At 30.1% G+C, this 20,469-nt stretch overlaps 1 protein-coding gene across 1 annotated transcript; it reads right to left on the bottom strand.

Annotated features, from left to right (window-relative positions):
• Nucleotides 1-1,654: 1,654 nt before the first annotated feature.
• Nucleotides 1,655-20,191, bottom strand: Psf3 (DNA replication complex GINS protein Psf3). Its single transcript, XM_075359393.1, has 4 exons — nucleotides 19,976-20,191; nucleotides 17,038-17,182; nucleotides 11,431-11,560; nucleotides 1,655-2,809 (listed from the first exon to the last, which is right to left on the bottom strand). The coding sequence occupies exons 1-4, from the start codon at nucleotides 20,079-20,081 to the stop codon at nucleotides 2,582-2,584; spliced, it is 609 nt and encodes a 202-aa protein (XP_075215508.1). The 5' UTR covers nucleotides 20,082-20,191; the 3' UTR covers nucleotides 1,655-2,581.
• Between the last annotated feature and the right edge of the window lie 278 nt (nucleotides 20,192-20,469).

Genomic DNA, 20,469 nt, shown 5'->3' with positions numbered 1-20,469 from the left:
AGTGCATGTTATGCAAAAATTTACCTGAATGAACAGTTCAAAAATATTATTTATTTTGAGGGCAAGTACTAGTTTAATAAATGCTTAATTTTACAGGTGTCCAATATTGAATTTCTCTTGTGAATGATATAAAATTTTTTGTTCTTTGCATCTATGGTCAGTTTAAATACTTTTAATAATTTGAAATACTGTATTTCAATTCTAAATAAAGTTACTCATTGAAAATAACAGAATCTAAAAACAAATGTTACACTAAATCACAAAACTGTATCGGGGTAGTCAAAATACCCCGCTTGGTAAAATAAAGATGTTGAAAAGCTTGGCAACAAGAGGGTTAATAAATATCAAAGTTGTTGACCTAACATTACTGCGGCCAAGTCAAAATTTGCCATTTTCCAGCAAATTTTAAGTGCTATAAAACAAAATTGTTAATGATAGAGATCTGAAATTCAGTATTTTTCATAACTCCATCAACAGTTAATTCATACCAAATTTCATGAAAATCCCACTCGGTTGAATTGTGAATGGCTATCCTCCTTGTTGATTTGATACGAAATGACCCAGAAGTAATACATTTTATCGAAGAATTTTTAAATAATACTAATTAAAATGCCCTGACTGAATTTTTTGTAACTTCATTCACACATATAAATCTGCGCTAAAAAAACTTCATTAATGCTTCGATATTTTATAGTTAATTTTAGTTTCATCATGTACTACTTATCCTACCATTATTTCATGTGTTTATATTTTAAATAATTAATATGAACTTTAATTTAAGTGATTATGTTTTTTAAAATTTGTTGTATTTTGTGATGCTCCTATAATCAACATTTTACCAGTTTTCCTTGGTCCATCTAGGCAAATGCTGGGTAGTTTCTTGTTTTTATCCATGGAGTAGCAAATCTACCCATGCCTGATATCCATATAATGTACAGAAAAAAAAGTCTATTTTTATTTTAATTACAAGTAGTATAAAAATAAAGTATGAAATAATTACTACTATAAAAATTAATTTAAACTTAATTATTTTTGCTAAGTTAGCTGATTTATTATAATTTTAATCATGTCATTAATGTTGTGTGTGTTCTGACAATTATATTCTGAAATTGAGATTAAAAATATTTTTTTTTTAATTTATTTTTTAAAAAGCTTCTTCATATTCTATTTAATTCTAATATTTTTAATCTGCTGTTAATATCAGTTATAACTGCAAGCTGTAATAATGTAATGTAATTGAATTAAATATTGTTATAATTTAATGTAACATGTTAACCTTCAGTTTCAACAATGTCATCTTTGCAATTGTTAATTCAAAGAGAATGTGCCATGAACAACTTGCCAAAAAGCAAAGTGACTTCACATCATGATTTCATTGGTTAATAACACAACAAAAATGGCTGCTCTTTGCTGTAAAGAAATTGCTCAATGGTAATCAGAGTTCGATGACTATGAAATCAGCATCTAATGTATAGAAAAATGCAGCACCAACATAATATGTTTTTACATAGAAAAGCTTTTAATGTTATTTATATAAACCTTGCACAAAGCTTAACATTTAATTTTTGAACTAAATTTAGTGACCTGTTTTCGTTTTTACAGAATTTCTGGTTTTTTTTCTAAAAATTTTCTTTGGTAAAAACAGAACATCACATATCAAATAATAATGCTTTTATTAAACATATTTAAAATAATATATTATTCTATTGTTTTTATACTGAAAATGAAAGCCCAGAGATTACACATAATTATTAAAATTCAGGTTTTGGTAAAATTAACAACTAAAATTATAAAATTAATAATTATTTAGAAACACAACAGGAAAAAATGCATAAAAAACTAAACTTCAAAGAACTATAAAAGCTCTTTCATGAGTAAGCCAAGAATGACCTTCAGAAGGGAAAACATTTATGAATGATTACATAGAACATCACACATCTGAACTGGCTGGCTCTTATCAAACCTTGTTTTAATAAGTTAGAATTAACATCGATCTACAGCTATAGCATTTAGCCTATTAAATATAAATTTGTATTTCTCAGAATGTATTTTAAATGCAGCATTTTACAAACACAGAAAAAATGTAATTAAAGCTAATTAATAAATTTTTGATTTTATATGGCACAATATTTATACAAAAAATTATACTTTTTGAATAAAATATAAAAGTGAACCAAAATGCTTCAGAAAGCAAAATAACTCAAAATTTTGAAGTACTATCTAGGTCAATTTTTACTTATAGAAAATTGAAAGGAATTAAACTTTTTTTTTTATTATTTCTCTGTAATCACCAGTGTGTTAAATCACTGGTTTTTTTTATAATAGTAAGTAGTAAACATGACTTTCTTGAGATAAAGTAGGCAGTATCTATTCTCCTTTTTCTATCAATAATGAAAAATTAAATGAGTCTAAAAAACATTTATTAAATAAAAACAATTAAAACTACTATTTCAAAATTAAAAACTTTAAAATAATTAAAATCTTATTTTCTTTCAGTTATACACCTTGGCACGATATAACAGCAAACTGATAACACTTCGTGCTTTGTATATGATGCAATTGCACGAACTTAATTACAATATCAGAATCCTTCAAGTGCAACTAGTTTACGTTTCTTATGATTTACAACCATATCAGCCGGCTGAACTAAGCCGACACCATGACTCAACCAATTGTTAAGTTTAATCTGCACTGCCCTACCATCAATCAAAATTTGTCTTTCTAAAAAGTCCAGTTTTTCAGTTATGATTTCATCAGCACCGATATTCTGAACCCAATCCAATAACTGACGAAACCTTTCTTTGAATGTCTGTAAAGAAAGAAAATAAGTCATCTTATTTTATTTTATAATGTTTTTTTTTTAATTTAACTAATGTAAAAATATGATTGGGATGTAATAATAGAATAGAATACCCATCATTATTAACCTAATTATAATCAATTAGTATATATGAATATCAAATATTCTTCTACAACTACATTAGCATCGGCATATGAAAAGACACCATTACTAAACAGTACGTTTCAAGATTTATTACATTACGTTTCAAGCCTATAACTAGGTTAAAATTATTTTATCACTCATGTTGAGTTTATCATAATTACAAAAACATGTGATAATAAATAAATACAATTGTACTAATTTTATAAACATACAAGCTTTATATATTATACGGGCTTGATACGATATACACTGTCTTGTTTGACGTTAACTTTTACGTATTAAAATGATTTTTATAATTATGAAAAACTACTTTGTGAAAAACAATTGCCATCTGATAACACAGTGATAAACCTTAAAGAAAATTAACAGTTACATCAGTTGAACATAGTTGCAAGATGGGTCCAAAAAGTAAGGTTAATATATTTTATTTGGTTAAAACAATTATTGCATAGAACATAAATAATGATATTACATCCATATAAAATTAAAAAGTAATTTCAAAGATCATTAGTTCTCTAAAAAATTTCTAATTCAAACGAGAAATGATTTTATTACAAAATAATTACATTAAGAAGAAGAATAAATTATAACTCCTACAGATTAAAACAATAATAACCTAACATAATTCTTAGGAAAATTACACTTTAAATTTATCCATTGAATATAATTATGAACTGAGTATGAATAATGTTTAGTTTCTCTTTTAAACCTGGAAAAATTTTGAAATGATTTCACAGAAGATCCAATTTTTTTTATACATTAATAATTGCATTAGGTATCCTTACAACTAATGGTAGTTCTAGATGACACAAGAATATTTAATATATTTCATCCTTATAAAAAAAATTTGACTAACTTTTTCCTGAAAATAAAGTTCAAAAAATGGGTGGGGTCATATATATTCAACAAATATGGTATATTTCAACAATTTATTTACTATTTATCATATATAAACAAAAAATTTATGCCATTCTTTCAGAAGATACATATAAACAGATTATACGTGCTTATTATAACTGTAATCCAGTCAGTTTCATTAACACTGCATTGAGTATATTACAAGCACGTGTTACAAAATAAAATACACAACATAGGAATCAAATCCCAGTCAGGCATGGCATTTTCACACTGCTTGTCATTCATCTCATCCTCTGCAGCAATACCTAATGGTGCCAACTCTGTATTGCTGCCTTCTTAAAAATGTAAATCACTTTCTTAGTCTAAGAACTGTATATGTCTGGTTTCCATGTACACAAATGTTGCGTGAAAGGGTTCATATGATTGAAAACTCATATTTATTCTTTAAAATCACAATTTTTTTAGGAATATAAATGTATTAGTACAATTCTTATTATTGAAATTAGATAATTTTGTGAAAACACTTGATATAACAATTTAATAATTATTATTTATCTCAAAATATGGTAACATGTCAGAGATTCCACTAACAACTGCCCAAGTTAAGATAAACCTACTCAACATTAATGATGGAACTGATCACATAAATTTGGCACAGCCTTTTATTTCTCATCTTATTTTACTGTTGGTAGAACATTCTTTTTCATTAAATTATTTATTAATCAGTAGAAAATTTAGAACTGTTCCAAAAGAACTCAAATTTTCTACAACATTCTTTTTCAATTTTTATCAAATACATGAGGAGAGAGTAAATTTCAACTCGCTAACACAGTTCACCCAGAAAATTTCATAAAAATCTGTTCAGCTGTTTTTGTATGAAATGTGGACATCAGTAGATATGATAATTTTCTTCAAGAATGTATAAAAATCCTCTCTAAAAGTACCAGAAAATACAGGAAATTCTTTGTAAGTTCTTTTTAAGTTAAGACTCAGTGAGGGGAAAATTCTGATATTCACCTTCCTGTAGCAAAATTGTATACATTAACAAATATGAATATATACATGCAGCTAATGAATAAGGCACCAAGTTATTCCTGGTCTAAGGAAATCCTCCATTACAAGTGCCAATGATCATCTCAGAGAGCGGATGAGCAGTGGTGAGTACAGAGCACTACTCTATTGCCCTAAGAATGGGAAACTGTCCCCAAAACCACAGCTACTTCTTCAGGAAGCCAACAGTATTAGAATATAAAAGTCAAAAGAAGATTAGTGTATTACAGATCCTAGTGATAATTCTTTCCTTATGCAATGATGTTGGTTTCTTCTGTTAAATATTTCAGAGTAAAAATAGCTTCTCGTCCGAATACCCGGGAGAAACAACAAAAGAAGTTAAAGGACTGATTGCATATAGGAACTTGGAATGCCAAGACTTTGTCAGCATGTAGAAAGTTAAAGTACCTCAACAGGAAAATGAAAATAAATAAACTGACATATTAAAATAGAGTAATGAAAAAAATAAAGTATTGCAAATTACACAATGAGTTAAGAATGTAAACACAAAAAGCTAAGGAAAGGTAGTTGAAGGAACAATAACATCTAGGCAATGAGTATTTAGATAAGATAGGACAGTATGATAAGATGTATACGAAGGTAAATGGGATTACATTGGATAAATAGAAAGTAAATGGTAAACTGAGAGAAATTGAGTATGACAGTAAAATAACTACATGAGGAGAAAGATGGAAGGAATATGTGGAGGGCCTGTACTTGACAAGAGAGATACCTGAGGAACTAAACATAGAAAAGGAATGGTAAGTAGCTGAAGAGGATAAATGAACGCTGATATTAAAATGTAAAATATAGAAAGCAATTAAACTTCCCATAGAATTTTATAAATGCTTAAAAGAGGATAAACTGGAAGAAATAGTTGAACTGTGTAATAGCATATGCAGTACAGGAGATTGGACTAAAGACTTTGTGACAACAGTAATGATACAAATTCTGAAGAAAACTTTACCAGAAAATCTACAGAGCAAAAAACAATAAGTTCAATGGCCCATGCTGCTAAAAAATTGTTAATAATTTTGAACTGGAAGTTGGTCAGAGTAATGGGGTATTCCAATTTAATTCAAAAAATTATCGAAAGTTTTATGCATCACTATTTTTGATTTTGACTTCATTTGGTATATAACTACCCAGCTTGTAGTGTAGTGGCCAAAAAATATTTAAAAAAAAATCTTTTCTTGAGTAATAGGCTATTTTCTAACTTGCCGACAGGTAAAAACTGCCATTTTCATCACGTTTTCCATGAGTTGTATAAGAAGGCTTTTTATTTGTAAGTTTACAGTGTTGTTTTTTCAAATTTTGGACCCAAAATAAATAATGAAGGGCTTAGGGTAAAAGGCCTGTTTTTTACCTTTTAACTCTTAGGTTATAGTAGTACTTACCAAAAAAAAAAATTGGACTGTCACCAAATGTCGATTAAAAAAAATGGCCACCAAATCGTAAGATTTAGAAAATGTCTCATTTTTGGGGCCCAAAAACTACACGTGGGTCACGTGGAAAAAAATCTGAAATGTTTAAACTTTTTATGTACTTTAAAACCATATAAAATTGATTTTTTTACTTAAAGGGGTTGACGAGTAATGAAGCCATCAAATCCATTAAAAACACCATTTCTTCCAACCGTGAACATGTATCAAAAAATGTTACAGCATGTATTTTTTCAGATAATAATAAGGCCCTACTATACAAAATATTTTGATATGCCTATAACGAGATAGCTTATATTTTATATAATTTGTTACTTAAAGTACAACTCGTACAACAAACTCAAATTTAAACACGAAAGTGAATAGACATGCATGGATATGAATGTTTGCATAATCCTGAATGTAAACATTGAAGAAGTCTCAGTTAGTTTTGATTTCAATGAGATTTGTTGTACTGTTGCTAATGTTAATACTGTGGTTAGGTAATGTACACCTGTTTATAGAGTAATTTTATTAACAGTGAACTTCTCCTTTATGTGATATTTTTTATTTTATTAATTAAGGAAATTTTTATTTTACCTGTACAGTAACTGGGATAAGACAAAGTGAGGTGGAATTGGTAGTTTTATAATTTATACTAACCGTGTTGTTATTGTAAAAACCCTTGCATTTTATAAAACGGGTTATGGAGTGTTCAATTGGCATTCACACTGAAACAGTATGTCACAAATTGACTTACAATAGATATAGTATTTCATGATATTTTAGAGTTTATTGATCAGCAAATAAAATTGATATCTTTAAAAAGTGGATGTACTGAAATAAAAAATATCTGTACTTTTCATAAAACCGAATATTTAAGTAAATATTTTCATATTAATGGGAAACATTGCTCTGACCCATTTAGCTGTCACACTAAACCGGTTAAGAAATCTCTTTGAAATTTCAACAAGCAATGCAAAATTCTAAAACCACAAGATGATACAAAAAGTGAACCAGAATGTCAAGATATATTTGACCCTCAATGCGTTATAGTTGAATCAGTGAATAAAGTTTGTTCAGTACTTTGCATTTCTCCCATTAAGGTTAAACAATTATTGAGCAGCACAAAGGAACCAATTTTAAAAAATAAAGTTACAAAAATAGTTGATTCAGTTATCAGTAAATTAAACAATTCGTTTGATTTAAATGTTTTTACAGAAGAAACCAGTTTAGTGCCATAAAATTATGCTGATTTAGGTAGGGAATATGAAGAATTAACCATTAAATTAAAGGATAAAATGAAAAGTTACATCAACCCATGAAAAAATTAATATTTTAAGTTTATTACCAAGCAGCTGCAGCATTCAAAAAATTCAAAATGAGTTTAGCATTAGTCAGTATTTAGCCCATCAATCCAAACAATTAGTTAAACAAGTGGAATTTTGCCACAAATCAGCAAAAAAAAACCAGTCACGTAATTGATGAAAATGTTATTAAATGTGCAAAAGATTTTTACCAGAATGATGAGCACAGCTAAATCCAGGTAAGGATCGTGTCTCTGTAAGACAAGCTGACGGGAAGAAAATTAATATCCAAAAAAGACTTATCTTATGTAACTTAAAAGAATTGTGCACAGCCTTCAACAAAGAAAAACATAATTTAAAAATTAATTTTCCAAAATTTGCTGATATAAGGCCTAAATTTTGTTTTCTGGCTGGTGGGTCAGGTACTCACTCTGTGTGTGTGTCACTCATCAAGATACAAAACCCGTGTTATCTGCTCTAAAAATGAAATTTGATTACAAAATTTTCCTTTCAACCACAGTGTGTGATATAGAAAATGAAACATGTATGCTGTCACAGTGTGAAAAATGCCCAGGCACTAATGAAATGCTCAGATTACTGCAAGAGAACTGGGATGATCTTGATTCTGAAATTATCTTCAAACGGTGGGTTTCTGTTGATCGTTGTGAACTAACAACTCAAATTCTTCCATTTCAAGAGTACTTCTTACTGAAAATTTAAATAATCTAAAAAGGCATCATTTTGTTGCAAAGAAACAAGCTAATTTCCTCAACATTAAAAATGAAAACTTGTTGGAGAGTGAATGTATTGTAATGGAAGACTTCTCTCAAAATTTTCCTTTTGTGGTACAGGATGAAGTCCAGTTACATCACTTCAACGGTCAATAACTTACGCTACAATACATCCATTCCCATATATTTTAAAAAAGAAGGAAAATTACAAAGCCAAAGCTACTGTGTGATTAGTGAGTACTTGAAGCACAATACATCATTCTTTGCTTTCAAAAGCAAGTTATATATAAAGTAAAAACACTACTGTTACCACAAGTTAAACAATTTTTTTTATTTCTCCAATGGTCCTCAGCCCAGTATAAAACAAAAAAAATTCATAAATTTGTGCTACCATCAAGAAGATTTTTAAATTGCAGCTGAATGGCATATTTTTGCCTGATACCATGGAAAAGGACCATGTGATAGTATTGGTGGAACTGTAGAAAGGACTGTGACTAAAGCAAGCCTTCAAAGGATAGTCAACAATCAAATTGTTACATCTTCTGAAATGTACAATAATTGCAGTCAATATTAAAAATATAACATTTATTTTCTGCACTAATAAAGATGTTCAAAGACTGAAGAATACCTCAGTTATCACTATCAGGTAATCACAACAGTCCCAGAAACAAGAACTTTACAGTTATGTTCTAACAAGTCAGAAATGTATTCTGAAAGTCCAAGCGACCTCTGAATCAGAAACATTTACGTTAGTATTGGTACACAAGGAAATTAGTGTTTCTGATTGCTTTGTACGTTTACCAAAGCCAGAATGTAAAAATTATGTTTGCTGCATATATGTTGGCAAGTGATAGTTAGGTGACGTCACTGAAGTCAAAATACAAGAATATGATGAGGAAAATTGAATATGCTTTTTCCATTCGCAGGGTCCTGGTACTTCATTCAAGAAATCATTGAGGGATAATCAAACATGGGTTCAACTGGAAAATATTTTAAAGCAAAAAAAATGGCAGGAGTACTACGTTATGTTAGTTAAATTTGTTATCAAAAAGTGCAAGATTTATTCATAACTTCCATTAGCAGGAGTAAAATAAGGTAAAAATGAATTGAACAACTTGTTAATGTATTTGAATTGTTTATCATTTTGTAACTGACTATTTATTAATTATCAATTTATTCATTCTAATGAGTTCAGTTTTAATTTTTATAATCTGAAAAAAATGCATAACATCAGTATTTTGGATACGTTTTTTATGGTTAGAAGGAACAGTTTTTAGTGGTTTTGTTGACTTCATTACTCATCAACCACTTTGAGTAACAAAATAAATTTTATATGGTTTTTAAGTACATAAAAAGTGTAAAAATTTCAGATTTTTGTCACCTGTCCCACATGTGGTTTTTGGGCCCCAGAAATGAGACATTTTCAAATATTACGATTTGGCGGCAATTATTTTTAATGGACATTCAGTAACTCCAATTTTTTTTTATAAGTACTACTAGTACCTAAAAGTTAAAAGGTAAAAAACAGGCCTGTTACAGTAAGCCCTTCATTATTTATTTTGGGCCCAAAACTTGAAAAAAAAAACATCCAATTTGTAAACGTAACTTCAGTAAACATTAAAAGATTTGGGTATGTAACGAAATGAATTTTGAGTACACTAAAATAAAGTTCCATCTTTACTCTTTCCAAAACGTCCTTTTTGACCCTCTGTATGATGTAAAATGAGAATGCTACAGCTCATGTGAAACAATGACGAAAATGGCTGTTTTTACCTGTTGTCGAGTTATAAAATAATCTATAACTCAAGAAAATATTTTTTAAAAACATAAAAAAATATTTTTTGGCTACTACAAAGTGGGTAGTTATCATATATCAAATATCATCAAAATTAAAAATAGTGATGCACTGATCATTGTTGAACTAAAATCGACTACCCCTATTGGAAGAAAATGCAGGGGAGGAATAATCTGGCTTTACTAAAGGAAAAGGAACCAGAGATACCATTGGGCTACTAAGGGTGGTTGGAGAGAGATATTTAGAGAGAAAAGAAATGAGACTATGCTTCATACATCTAAAGAAGGCATTTGATTAAGAGTCAAATGGAAGAAAATGTCTTAAAGAAATAAGTAGAATGGAAAACCATAATGTTAATTAAAGAATTATATAAGAGACAAACAGGAATTAACAACAATATTGGCAGTAAATAAGAGTATGACTGTAGGCCTAGGTCGAAGTTTAGGCAAGGATGCTGCCTTTCACAAACACTGTTCAACATTTATATTGAAGTTAATAACGAACATATTAGAAGAAAGAGAAGAAGGAATGAGTATGAAAGCCTAAAAATAAAATGCATAAGGTTTGCTGATATGTGAACATGCACGCTTCAGAGAAGCAAGGGAAGAGAAGAAGGGATGAGAATATGAAATGAAAATAATTATGGAAGAAAACAAATTAATGGAAAGAGGATAACAAGGAGAATTTAGTGAAATGGGCAAGTGATAGAAGAATAAAAAAATAGATATTTGGGTGACGGATGACTGCAAGAGAGCATGGTAAATAAAAGAAAGGATGACAATGGGAAAGGAAGCATTTCACAAGAAGAGGTAATTACTATGTAGTTAAATTCTGGACTTAAAGCTAACAAAGAGGTTAGCCAAATGCTGCTATATATGGAGTGTCTTGTTGGGTGTAAGTGAAGCATGGACAATGAGAAAGAGGGAGAGGAACTGGATTGTGGCTTTTGAGATGTGGTTATGGAGCAGGACAGAGAAACTAAGTTGGATGAATAAAGTGAGGAATGAAGAAGTAATGATCAGGATTAAAAAGAAGAAACAACATTTTTGGAGGTAAACTTAAAAGTGAAACCGTTTAGAGGAAGTGGAATCTTGACAACTGCATTATAAGGTTCTGTAGAAGGAGAAGGCTTAGGACAGAAATGAATCGAGACAGCAGTGGCATAAGGAACCTTATGATTTTGCCCTAGGCAAAACACCAAGATGATAATGACCTATGAAATGGTGAAAAATATACAAAAATTTATATGAAAAAATTGCATTCTAAACTAATTACAGCAAAGTTTTTCAACATTATTAACACACATAAAAAAAAATCAAAATACCTGAATTAATAAACTCTGAAGTTCTTTAGACTCTCTACGATCTATATCAGAAATAAGTTTACCAAATGTGTAAAAAAATTTTGACATTTTGTATAAATCAACTACTGATGCATCTGCATTTAATATATCTCTGAAAACAAGAAAGCAAGTAACAAAATAGAAACTAATTATCTTAACCAGAAACTTAATTCCTATTGCATGCAATATTAAATAATAAAATGAACTTTAAAATAGACTTAAAATAAAAGTATCAGGACTCTAAAATTTGATATCTGAAAGCAATCACCAATATACAGCAAATATGTCCCGAGATATATTTCATAACAGTCCTTCATTATTTTTAGGTGGATTTTAACCAGCCTTTCATTGCATTTTGGGTAGTTCAAAGCAGCAGAATCAGTAACCCTCGTAAAATTGGAAATTTTTTTTAACCAACTACAAGAGAAAGAGAACTGTGTTCCTACAGGATGAACCTTTTTAATCCCTGTAATTAGGGAACTTAAAAGTATCCAACCGACTATAAACCATTTAGCCAGATGCTCCTTCCCCAATTGCAGGTTTTAGGTCTTCAACAAGCTACTATAGTAAAACCAGTTTTTATTTTTTTTTTAGTAACGGTTATACTTTTTATTGTTTTACTTTACATATAAATGTCAATAACTTAATATAGAAATGGGCAACACATAAACAATAACAAAGCAATAGGCATTTTTTTACTTTTTAAGTACTTCCTGGCATTAAAATGGCTGCCAAACACTGAGAAATCTGAGAGTAATTATGTAATATTTTGGCATGAATTTCTGGCAACTAAATAAAATTTGTAGAGAAATAGAATTTCATAATGCCTAATGCAGACAATTAATTTGCATAATTCTTGATTACATGAAACTTACCCTATGTTATTCAAAAAATCACCCAGATTACACAAACAACTTTCTATTAAATCTATAGCGGTCAATACCAAAAGCTTAACCTTGTATTTATATTTATGAATGTCACTCAGCTAGAGTCATTTATTCTTAAAAATAATATCCACCTCTACCAAATCACACAAAATACAATTTTTTTTAATAACTCAACACAATACTTTGGCTTATAAGAAATGGCCTTAAGGTTCTTCTATTGCCATTTTTCATAAATGATTGAACCATTTGAAAAATCTTCCCACCAATTTACTTGAAATAATATAAAAATGTATTTTTTTTTCACAGAAACAATATTACGTAGAATTTTTAAATAATACTATTTTTTTTTAAATTCCTTAATCTTCCGTATCCCAATTAAAATATATATAAATATGCCCTCAAATAATTTTTAACAATACCTTGAACTATGAATAATTTTTTGTATCTAATACTCTCATGTACTTACTTTATTAACCTGAATATACTATTTCATGCATTTACACTAATCACAGACTTAATCACACCTACATTTTTATCTTATAACTGATTATACCTAATCTTGAAATGATTTACACTATATATTTTTATGCACAGATCAGAAGAAACATTTTATTTATTGATAAATAAAATGTTATTAAAAGCTTCAATGTTACAATGAATTTTGGATATTTCTTACTACTGTGACCTCAGATATGTGTACATGTCTTTAAATGAGAAAGATGAGCTGGATGAAATGGTAGGAGAAAAAATGCAGAATTTTGCTGAAAATCAAACCCCAGTTGTTGTTTTAGAAGCCATAAGCTATCACTTTTAAACAGCCATAATTTTTACAATTTTTTAATCATGAGTTAATAACCTGGCTTAAAGTAATAGGTATATGCTTCTGAAATGAATTTTTTTTTGTAAAAACAAAGGAGGGATAGAATGTGGAGTGTTATAATTAGATAAATAGTAAGGGTTGAAAGACTTCAGAAAGCAGTATAAGATAATAGATTAAGGTGGTTGGGTCATTTAAACAGAATGGAAGAAAGAAGAGTAGCCTAAGCTATTTTTAACTTGATGTTATCAAAAGCATCCTCTATGAATCATGAGACCTTGCCGTTGGTGAGGGGGCTTGAATGCTCAGTGATACAGAGTAGCTGGACCGAAGGTGCAACTATATCGGAGAGGTATCTGTTGAGAGCCAGACTAAGGAATGATTCATGAAAGTGGGCAGCAGCTCTTTCAGTAGTTGTTAAGGGCGTAAGTCAGGACGACTTAAACGGCCATATCAACATCACTCAGTCCTCTGAGTACTGTGCAGCTGAAAGCAATGGAAAACTATAGCTGCTTTTTTTCAAAGAAAACGTAGCTCTCTGCATTCCTTGGTAAAATATTCCAGAGGTAAACTAGTCCCCCGTTCGGATCTCCGAGTGGAGACTGCTAAGGAAGGTATCACCAGAAAATTAAAAAATAACATTCTACGAGTCGGAGCGTGGAATGTTAGAAGTCTAAAAAAGGTTGGTAGGTTAAAAAATTTAAAGAGAGAAATGGACAGAGTAAATGTAGATGTAGTAGGAATTAACGAGATTCGGTGAGAAGATAACGACTTTTGGTCAGGTGATTTTAGAATAACTAATTCAGTGTCAAATAAAGGGCAGACAGAAGTAGGTTTCGTAATGAACAAGAAGGTAGGGAAGAGAGTAGAGTATTTCAAAAAGCCTAGCGATTGAATCATTGTAATCAGGATAAAATCAAAACCTAAGTCAACAAACAATTGTTAAACGATTAACGATTGTTGAAACCTAAGCGATTGTTAACGTCTATATGCCTACAAGTGCCCATGGTGATGATAAGGTAGAATGTGCATACGAAGAAATTAAACACATAAAAGGGGATGAAAATTTAATAATAGTTGGAGATTGAAATGCAAGCATCGAAAAAGGCAAGGAAGGAAATATAGTGGGTGAATACGGGCTGGGCAAAAGAAACAAAAGAGGGGACCCACTTATAGAGTTTTGCACGAAGTACAATTTAGTAATTGTACTAAACAACAAAATTGTACACCAACAACCAATTTAAAAATCATAAGCAAAGATTTAGAAATCAACTTGTTGATTGCAAAACTTACCCTGGAGCAGACATTGATAGCGACCATAATTTGGTGATAATGAAATGTAGATTGGGGTTTAAAAACCTGAAGAAAAGGTGTCAGATGAATCGGTGGAATTTAGAGAAGCTTGAGGAAGAGGAGGTAAAGAAGATTTTTGAGGAGGACATCGCAAGAGGTCTGAGTAAAAAAGATACGGTAGAAAATGTAGAAGAAGAATGGGAGAATGTTAAAAAGGAAATTCTTAAATCAGCAGAAGCAAACTTAGGCAGAACAAAGAGAACTGCTAGAAAACCTTGGGTTTCAGATGATATATTGCAGCTGATGGATGAACGTAGAAAATATAAGAATGCTAGTCATGAAGAAAGTAAAAGGAACTATCAACAATTAAGAAATGCTATAAACAAGAAGTGCAAACTAGCGAAAGAAGAGTGGATTAAAGAAAACTGTTCAGAAGTGGAAAGAGAAATGAACACTAGTAAAATAGATGGAGCATATAGAAAAGTTAAGGAAAATTTTGGGGTACATAAATTAAAATCTAATAATGTGTTAAGCAAAGATGGTACACAGATTTATATTACGAAAGGTAAAGTCGATAGGTGGGTGGAATATATTGAAGAGTTATACAGATCTGAATTTAAGAGAGCATTAAAAGATTTGAATGGCAGAAAGGCTCCTGGAATAGACGGAATACCTGTAGAATTACTGTGCAGTGCAGATGAGGAAGCGATTGATAGGTTGTACAAACTGGTGTGTAATATTTATGAAAAAAGGGAATTCCATCAGACTTCGAAAAAGGTGTTATAGTCATGATACCAAAGAAAGCAGGGGCAGACAAAGGTGAAGAATACAGAACAATTAGTTTAACTAGTCATGCATCAAAAATCTTAACTAGAATTTTATACAGAAGAATTGAGAGGAGTGGAAGAAGTGTTAGGAGAAGACCAATTTGGTTTTAGGAAAAGTAGAGGGACAAGGGAAGCAATTTTGGGCCTCAGATTAATAGTGGAAGGAAGATTAAAGAAAAACAAAATGCCGAAAAGCACAAGCGAAACGAGCCTTCAGTAAGAAATATAATTTGTTTACATCAAAGAAAAGATTTTTGAAAGTATATGTTTGGAGTGTCACTTTATATGGAAGTGAAACTTGGACGATCGGAGTATATGAGAAGCAAAGATAGAAGCTTTTGAAATGTGGTGCTAGAGGAGAATGTTAAAAACCAGATGGGTGGATAAAGTGACAAATGAAGAGGTGTTGCGGCAATTAGATGAAGAAAGAAGCATTCGGAAAAATATAGCTTAAAGAAGAGACAGACTTATGGGCCACATACTAAGGCATCCTGGAATAGTCGCTTTAATATTAGAAGGACAGGTAGAAGGAAAAAATTGTGTAGGCTGGCCACGTTTGGAATATGTAAAACAAATTGTTAGGGTTGTAGGATGTAGGGTGTATACCAAAATGAAACTACTAGCACTAGATAGGGAATCTTGGAGAGCTGCATCAACCAATCAAATGACTGAAGACAAAAAAGTTATCCAAAGATAGATGCAGGAAGCGATGGAATGACAACAAAATGGAAGACGTAATTAAAAAGGCAATTAAGTTAAAGCTTTCAATGAAGAGAAGTGGATGGCATCCTGACACAGATGTGACTGGAAGAAAAATATTGTCAAAAAACATTATTTTACCTTTACACTACACTATACTGTAACAATTATGAACCATACATACGGAAAATAAAAAAAACTATTCATTTTTATAACAAATATTTTGTTAACTTATCCCACAATGCTTTCAGTAGATTTTGATAACTAGCAAGGACCAAACTATTAAAAAAATAACATTTTCATATTTATTTTTATTATATAAAAATGTTACTCATTATATAAATCAATCTCTACTTCAGAAAAAATTATTTATCATTAACTGTTTATAGATTTATTACGTTTCTTAAACAAAACCTACCACCTTGCTTTTTTATAATAAATATAGCTGTACTTCAATGTCATTAATTACTCTGAAATGACTAACAACTTCATCTAACATTAACTAAGCTTGCAACTAGTTCTCAAAATTTGCAACACATTATAACTGTTGAAGCATCACTCTACAAATATGGGCCATTTTCCCCCACTAATTTTTCTCAATTCTGCAGAAATATTATCTTGTATCTGTAAAACTGAAAATCCAGAAAGTATCTAAAATCTACAAGTACACAAAATCCAAAGGTTTTTATAACATACAGAGGAATAATAAATTGGTTAAAAAAGTTTATAACAAATAAATAAAACAACTCAAGAAAGATAATAACTATACACCAAAGTAATGCTTCAGTGTGGTAGTAATCCCTTCATTCACCTTATCCTTCTCATTTGATAAGAAAAAGAATTTGGCCACCATAATGGTAAATCTGGCACTATTCTAGTGACTGACAACTGTATCATAGCCATTAAAGCAGTTTAGTGCTGTTCCTTAGTGGGGCAATATCTGTGAATTTGCCTTATAACTTAGGTTCTTATCCAAAAAAAAAAACAATCTGGTGAATCTGGTTTTATTGGGAAGAGACAGCCTTTTCCTCTTTCATCGTAATTAAAATTAAGTAGCTATAATTACCTACAAACATCTTTATATATTTTGGGCACTTCCACTTGGACAACAGAAAATTCGGAATTGGCAAGAACTTTGGCTAACCAAAATGGAATTTCAACTTTTGAATTTTTCAGAATTTCACCATTTTCAGAAGAAGGATCCAAACAACCTGAAATTATATAAATACATTTTATTACATTAAATTTATAGCTTTATGAAACACATAAAATTAAATGTATGTACATCATGTAGATAGAACAAGTAAAACCAAAAACTGAATTCAGCATTTAGAATGCATGGCTCACACTTAAGAATTCAAACTTTAAAGATGAAGTGCAATAATTTTTATTTGTACAAAATTTGGATTGTTTTTTATCTACATAATAAAAACGAAAATATTAAAAAAACAATAGCTAAAAATTTAATATGTCAATCCAAGAAAAGGTAGATGTAACTGAAGTTAGAACTGGCAAATGATAGTTTCTTGATTGAGAAAAAAGAATAAGAAACAAATTTATTTATAGCTATTTTAATTTACTTTTGTATTTTTAATAAAAGTCGTTTTAACTAAAAACTGAATCTTTTCACAGATACCAAAAAAATTGATTGAATCTTCCCACAAATAGTCTCCAAAAACCAGTTACCATGTTTTGCCTGAAATGCTATTTCTAATAACCATTTGGGCTTTACCATATGAACAAAAGTACCAGTTGGTAGCCACACACACATCTCAGGAATGAGGTTGTACAAGACTACAGTTCATTTACATTTCTACATATCTCATTCACCCTCTGAAGTAATACCTTATGGTGGTTCCGAAGGGTAAAAAGAAAACGAAAACGAGTGAACATAGGTATAAATATTCTGAAACTGTTACATCTTTCAAGATTTATGTATTTATTTAGTGTGTGGCACATAGACACAACACCAATTACAGTAAAAATTACAAAAAAAAATCTAACAAATTAATATAAGCTACTGATTCTGGAGTTGCCATCAGAAAATCTTCAGGAGTCCCTTCATAAGCTGTCCTAAGGCAAACTTCTGTGGTATGTTTAATATTTTGATTTTCACCACATTTGTAAAGGGGTGTCAGTGTTTTACCATGCTGAGTTCATATTCTGTTTAATGTTGACCATACCTTACGTGGCAAATCAAAACCCGACGGCTTTTGAATAATACTTGGAATTTGGTTATTCTGCTTTGTGGTCCATTCTTGACGCCAGGCGTCAGTCACGTTGAATTCTTCCTCTGTGGCAGCAATTGCTGTTTTGATGGATGGCTTTCTAGATCGAAGGTGACCATGATTGGCCTTTTGAATTTCCTTGGTGGGCTTATATTGGATCTCATGAGAACTTGGAACATTCTGTCGTTCAGCGTGTTATTAAGCAGGCAAACTGTTAGTTTGCATGGGATTACATGAAGGACCCTACAAATCATGCGTTCTCTCCAGACGGTGTTGTAAGCAGCTGATAAATTAATGAATCCAGCAGAGGCTTTAAGATTTCAATGGAACCCGCTTCAATGTGCATTGTAAGTGAGAGAACTTGGTCAGTGCAACTTCGTTTTGGCCTAAAGCTTGCTTGATTCAATCTGTATAACAGCAAATATTCTCTGACACATTCTGTTGTAGATAAGCCTTTCTAGTAATTTATGTCTCTGATAGCAATGCTATAGGCCTGATAAGTGCAGTGAAACCAGCAAACTTACCTAAGAGCTATCATGAATAATTGTTGCATAAATTCTGATTTGTCTAACCTTAAAAAATTAAATGCAGCACAAAACGTTACATTACAGAAAGTTTAGTTGGTTTTATTAATAGTTTTAAATAATCCCCTTGCTTATTTACACTTATTTAAAATGATAGTCACCCAAAAGTAACAAGAACTATTAAAAAATAAATATTTTTCTTCATATGGTATTTAATAGGTATAATATTAATAATTTCAGTTATTACTTGATCTATCATTATAAAATGTCTTCTTAAATGATAAAAATTCACCTTTACCCTTTGTTTAATATCTTTTTTTGTAAAATAGGTAGGTTTTTAAAATTTGGTGTAAAATTTTAAATCGTAACTTTGAAAATTAATTTTTTTTCTTTCTTGTTTACAGACAGTAAACAAAACAATTTTTAGATTTACATTAAATGAACATTTTTTCTTAAGACATACAGAATCATTTTTGAACGTATGAAATTAACTTCTGAAAGCTAAACTATACTTACTTCATCTTTTGCAGATTCTCGTTCAAAACAAATAGTTTTAGAAACGGGTATAAGTTGTTCAATGATAAATATATTTTCCAGTTTAACTGGTAATATATTCTTCTTCTTTTTAAGCAAACTTCCATTTTAAAATAGTTTAATCTTTATTCATTTTATCTGCCTTTAAAACTTAAAATCTCTTTTTTCTTGAAAAAATAAATAAACAAAGTCTCAGAAAGATAAAGTCAATGAGACTCAAATACTACCACACTCCTATAACAAATCTTAATTTTGTTCAATCTTAATCAACTGACCAGCAATAAAACTAATTCAAGAAACTAATATGGGCTACATAAATATGTTTACAAGTTGTCCTTTACAAATTGTTAATTTAAGTAATATTCTGAGTTGTATACTTCAGTAAATAGTAAATGTTGTAATTCTAAATATTTAAATTATTTTTTTTAATTTACTTAACGAACATGTATATTAAGAAATGTTTTAACAACTATTTCATTTTAAAAATTGCTAACCTTCAATTACTTGAAAATAATTCTAACCTGAAATTACAAGTTCTATGCAATTTGGAAACGCCAGTTTTATTATTTTTAGTAATTTTAAATTGTTTCCGCGATTCGTCGTGCTATCGAACGAAATCTTACTTTAAGTACGATTTAAAGACAAATCAATTTTGCAGAAAAGTAAACCTGTCAGATTACCGATAATTTCTGGAACTCTAGTTTTAACCTAATCTTACCTGTTTCTGGCACATTTTTCAAAAAAGTACAAGGAACTTTTTCCTGAGTAGCTAAAATTCTATCGACTGAAAAATAATGTTTTTTGCAATTCCGCCATGGAAGCATAATAAAACAATAAAGAAAATAACCTAATTTATACTTTTAACATCACTCTGGAATGCGTTTCTGAACATACTTTGGCGGGCTTTTACGGCACAGAGTACTCTACAGTGAAATTAAAGTTACAAGCGCATTACATTGACCGTTTTTAATTGCTACCACCATATAGTCAAAAACTATACTAAGCAAAAACACTTTAGTATATATTTTTTTAAAACTATACTAAATAAACTATACACGATAGACACTTAAATAATGAGTGCTGTTATATGAAGCAACTTCTTATAGTAAAACTTTTAGTCCTAAATTTCGTAAGAATTTAAACAGTTTACAACAATTAATTTATTAGTTTAGTACAGTATTTATTTCTACGTCATAATTATTCTTTCTTGCA

The sequence above is a fragment of the Lycorma delicatula genome, chromosome 3, assembly GCF_047948215.1.
Source record: "Lycorma delicatula isolate Av1 chromosome 3, ASM4794821v1, whole genome shotgun sequence".
In the NCBI taxonomy this organism is placed as follows: domain Eukaryota; kingdom Metazoa; phylum Arthropoda; class Insecta; order Hemiptera; family Fulgoridae; genus Lycorma; species Lycorma delicatula.
This window is presented reverse-complemented; position numbering and strand designations above follow the sequence as displayed.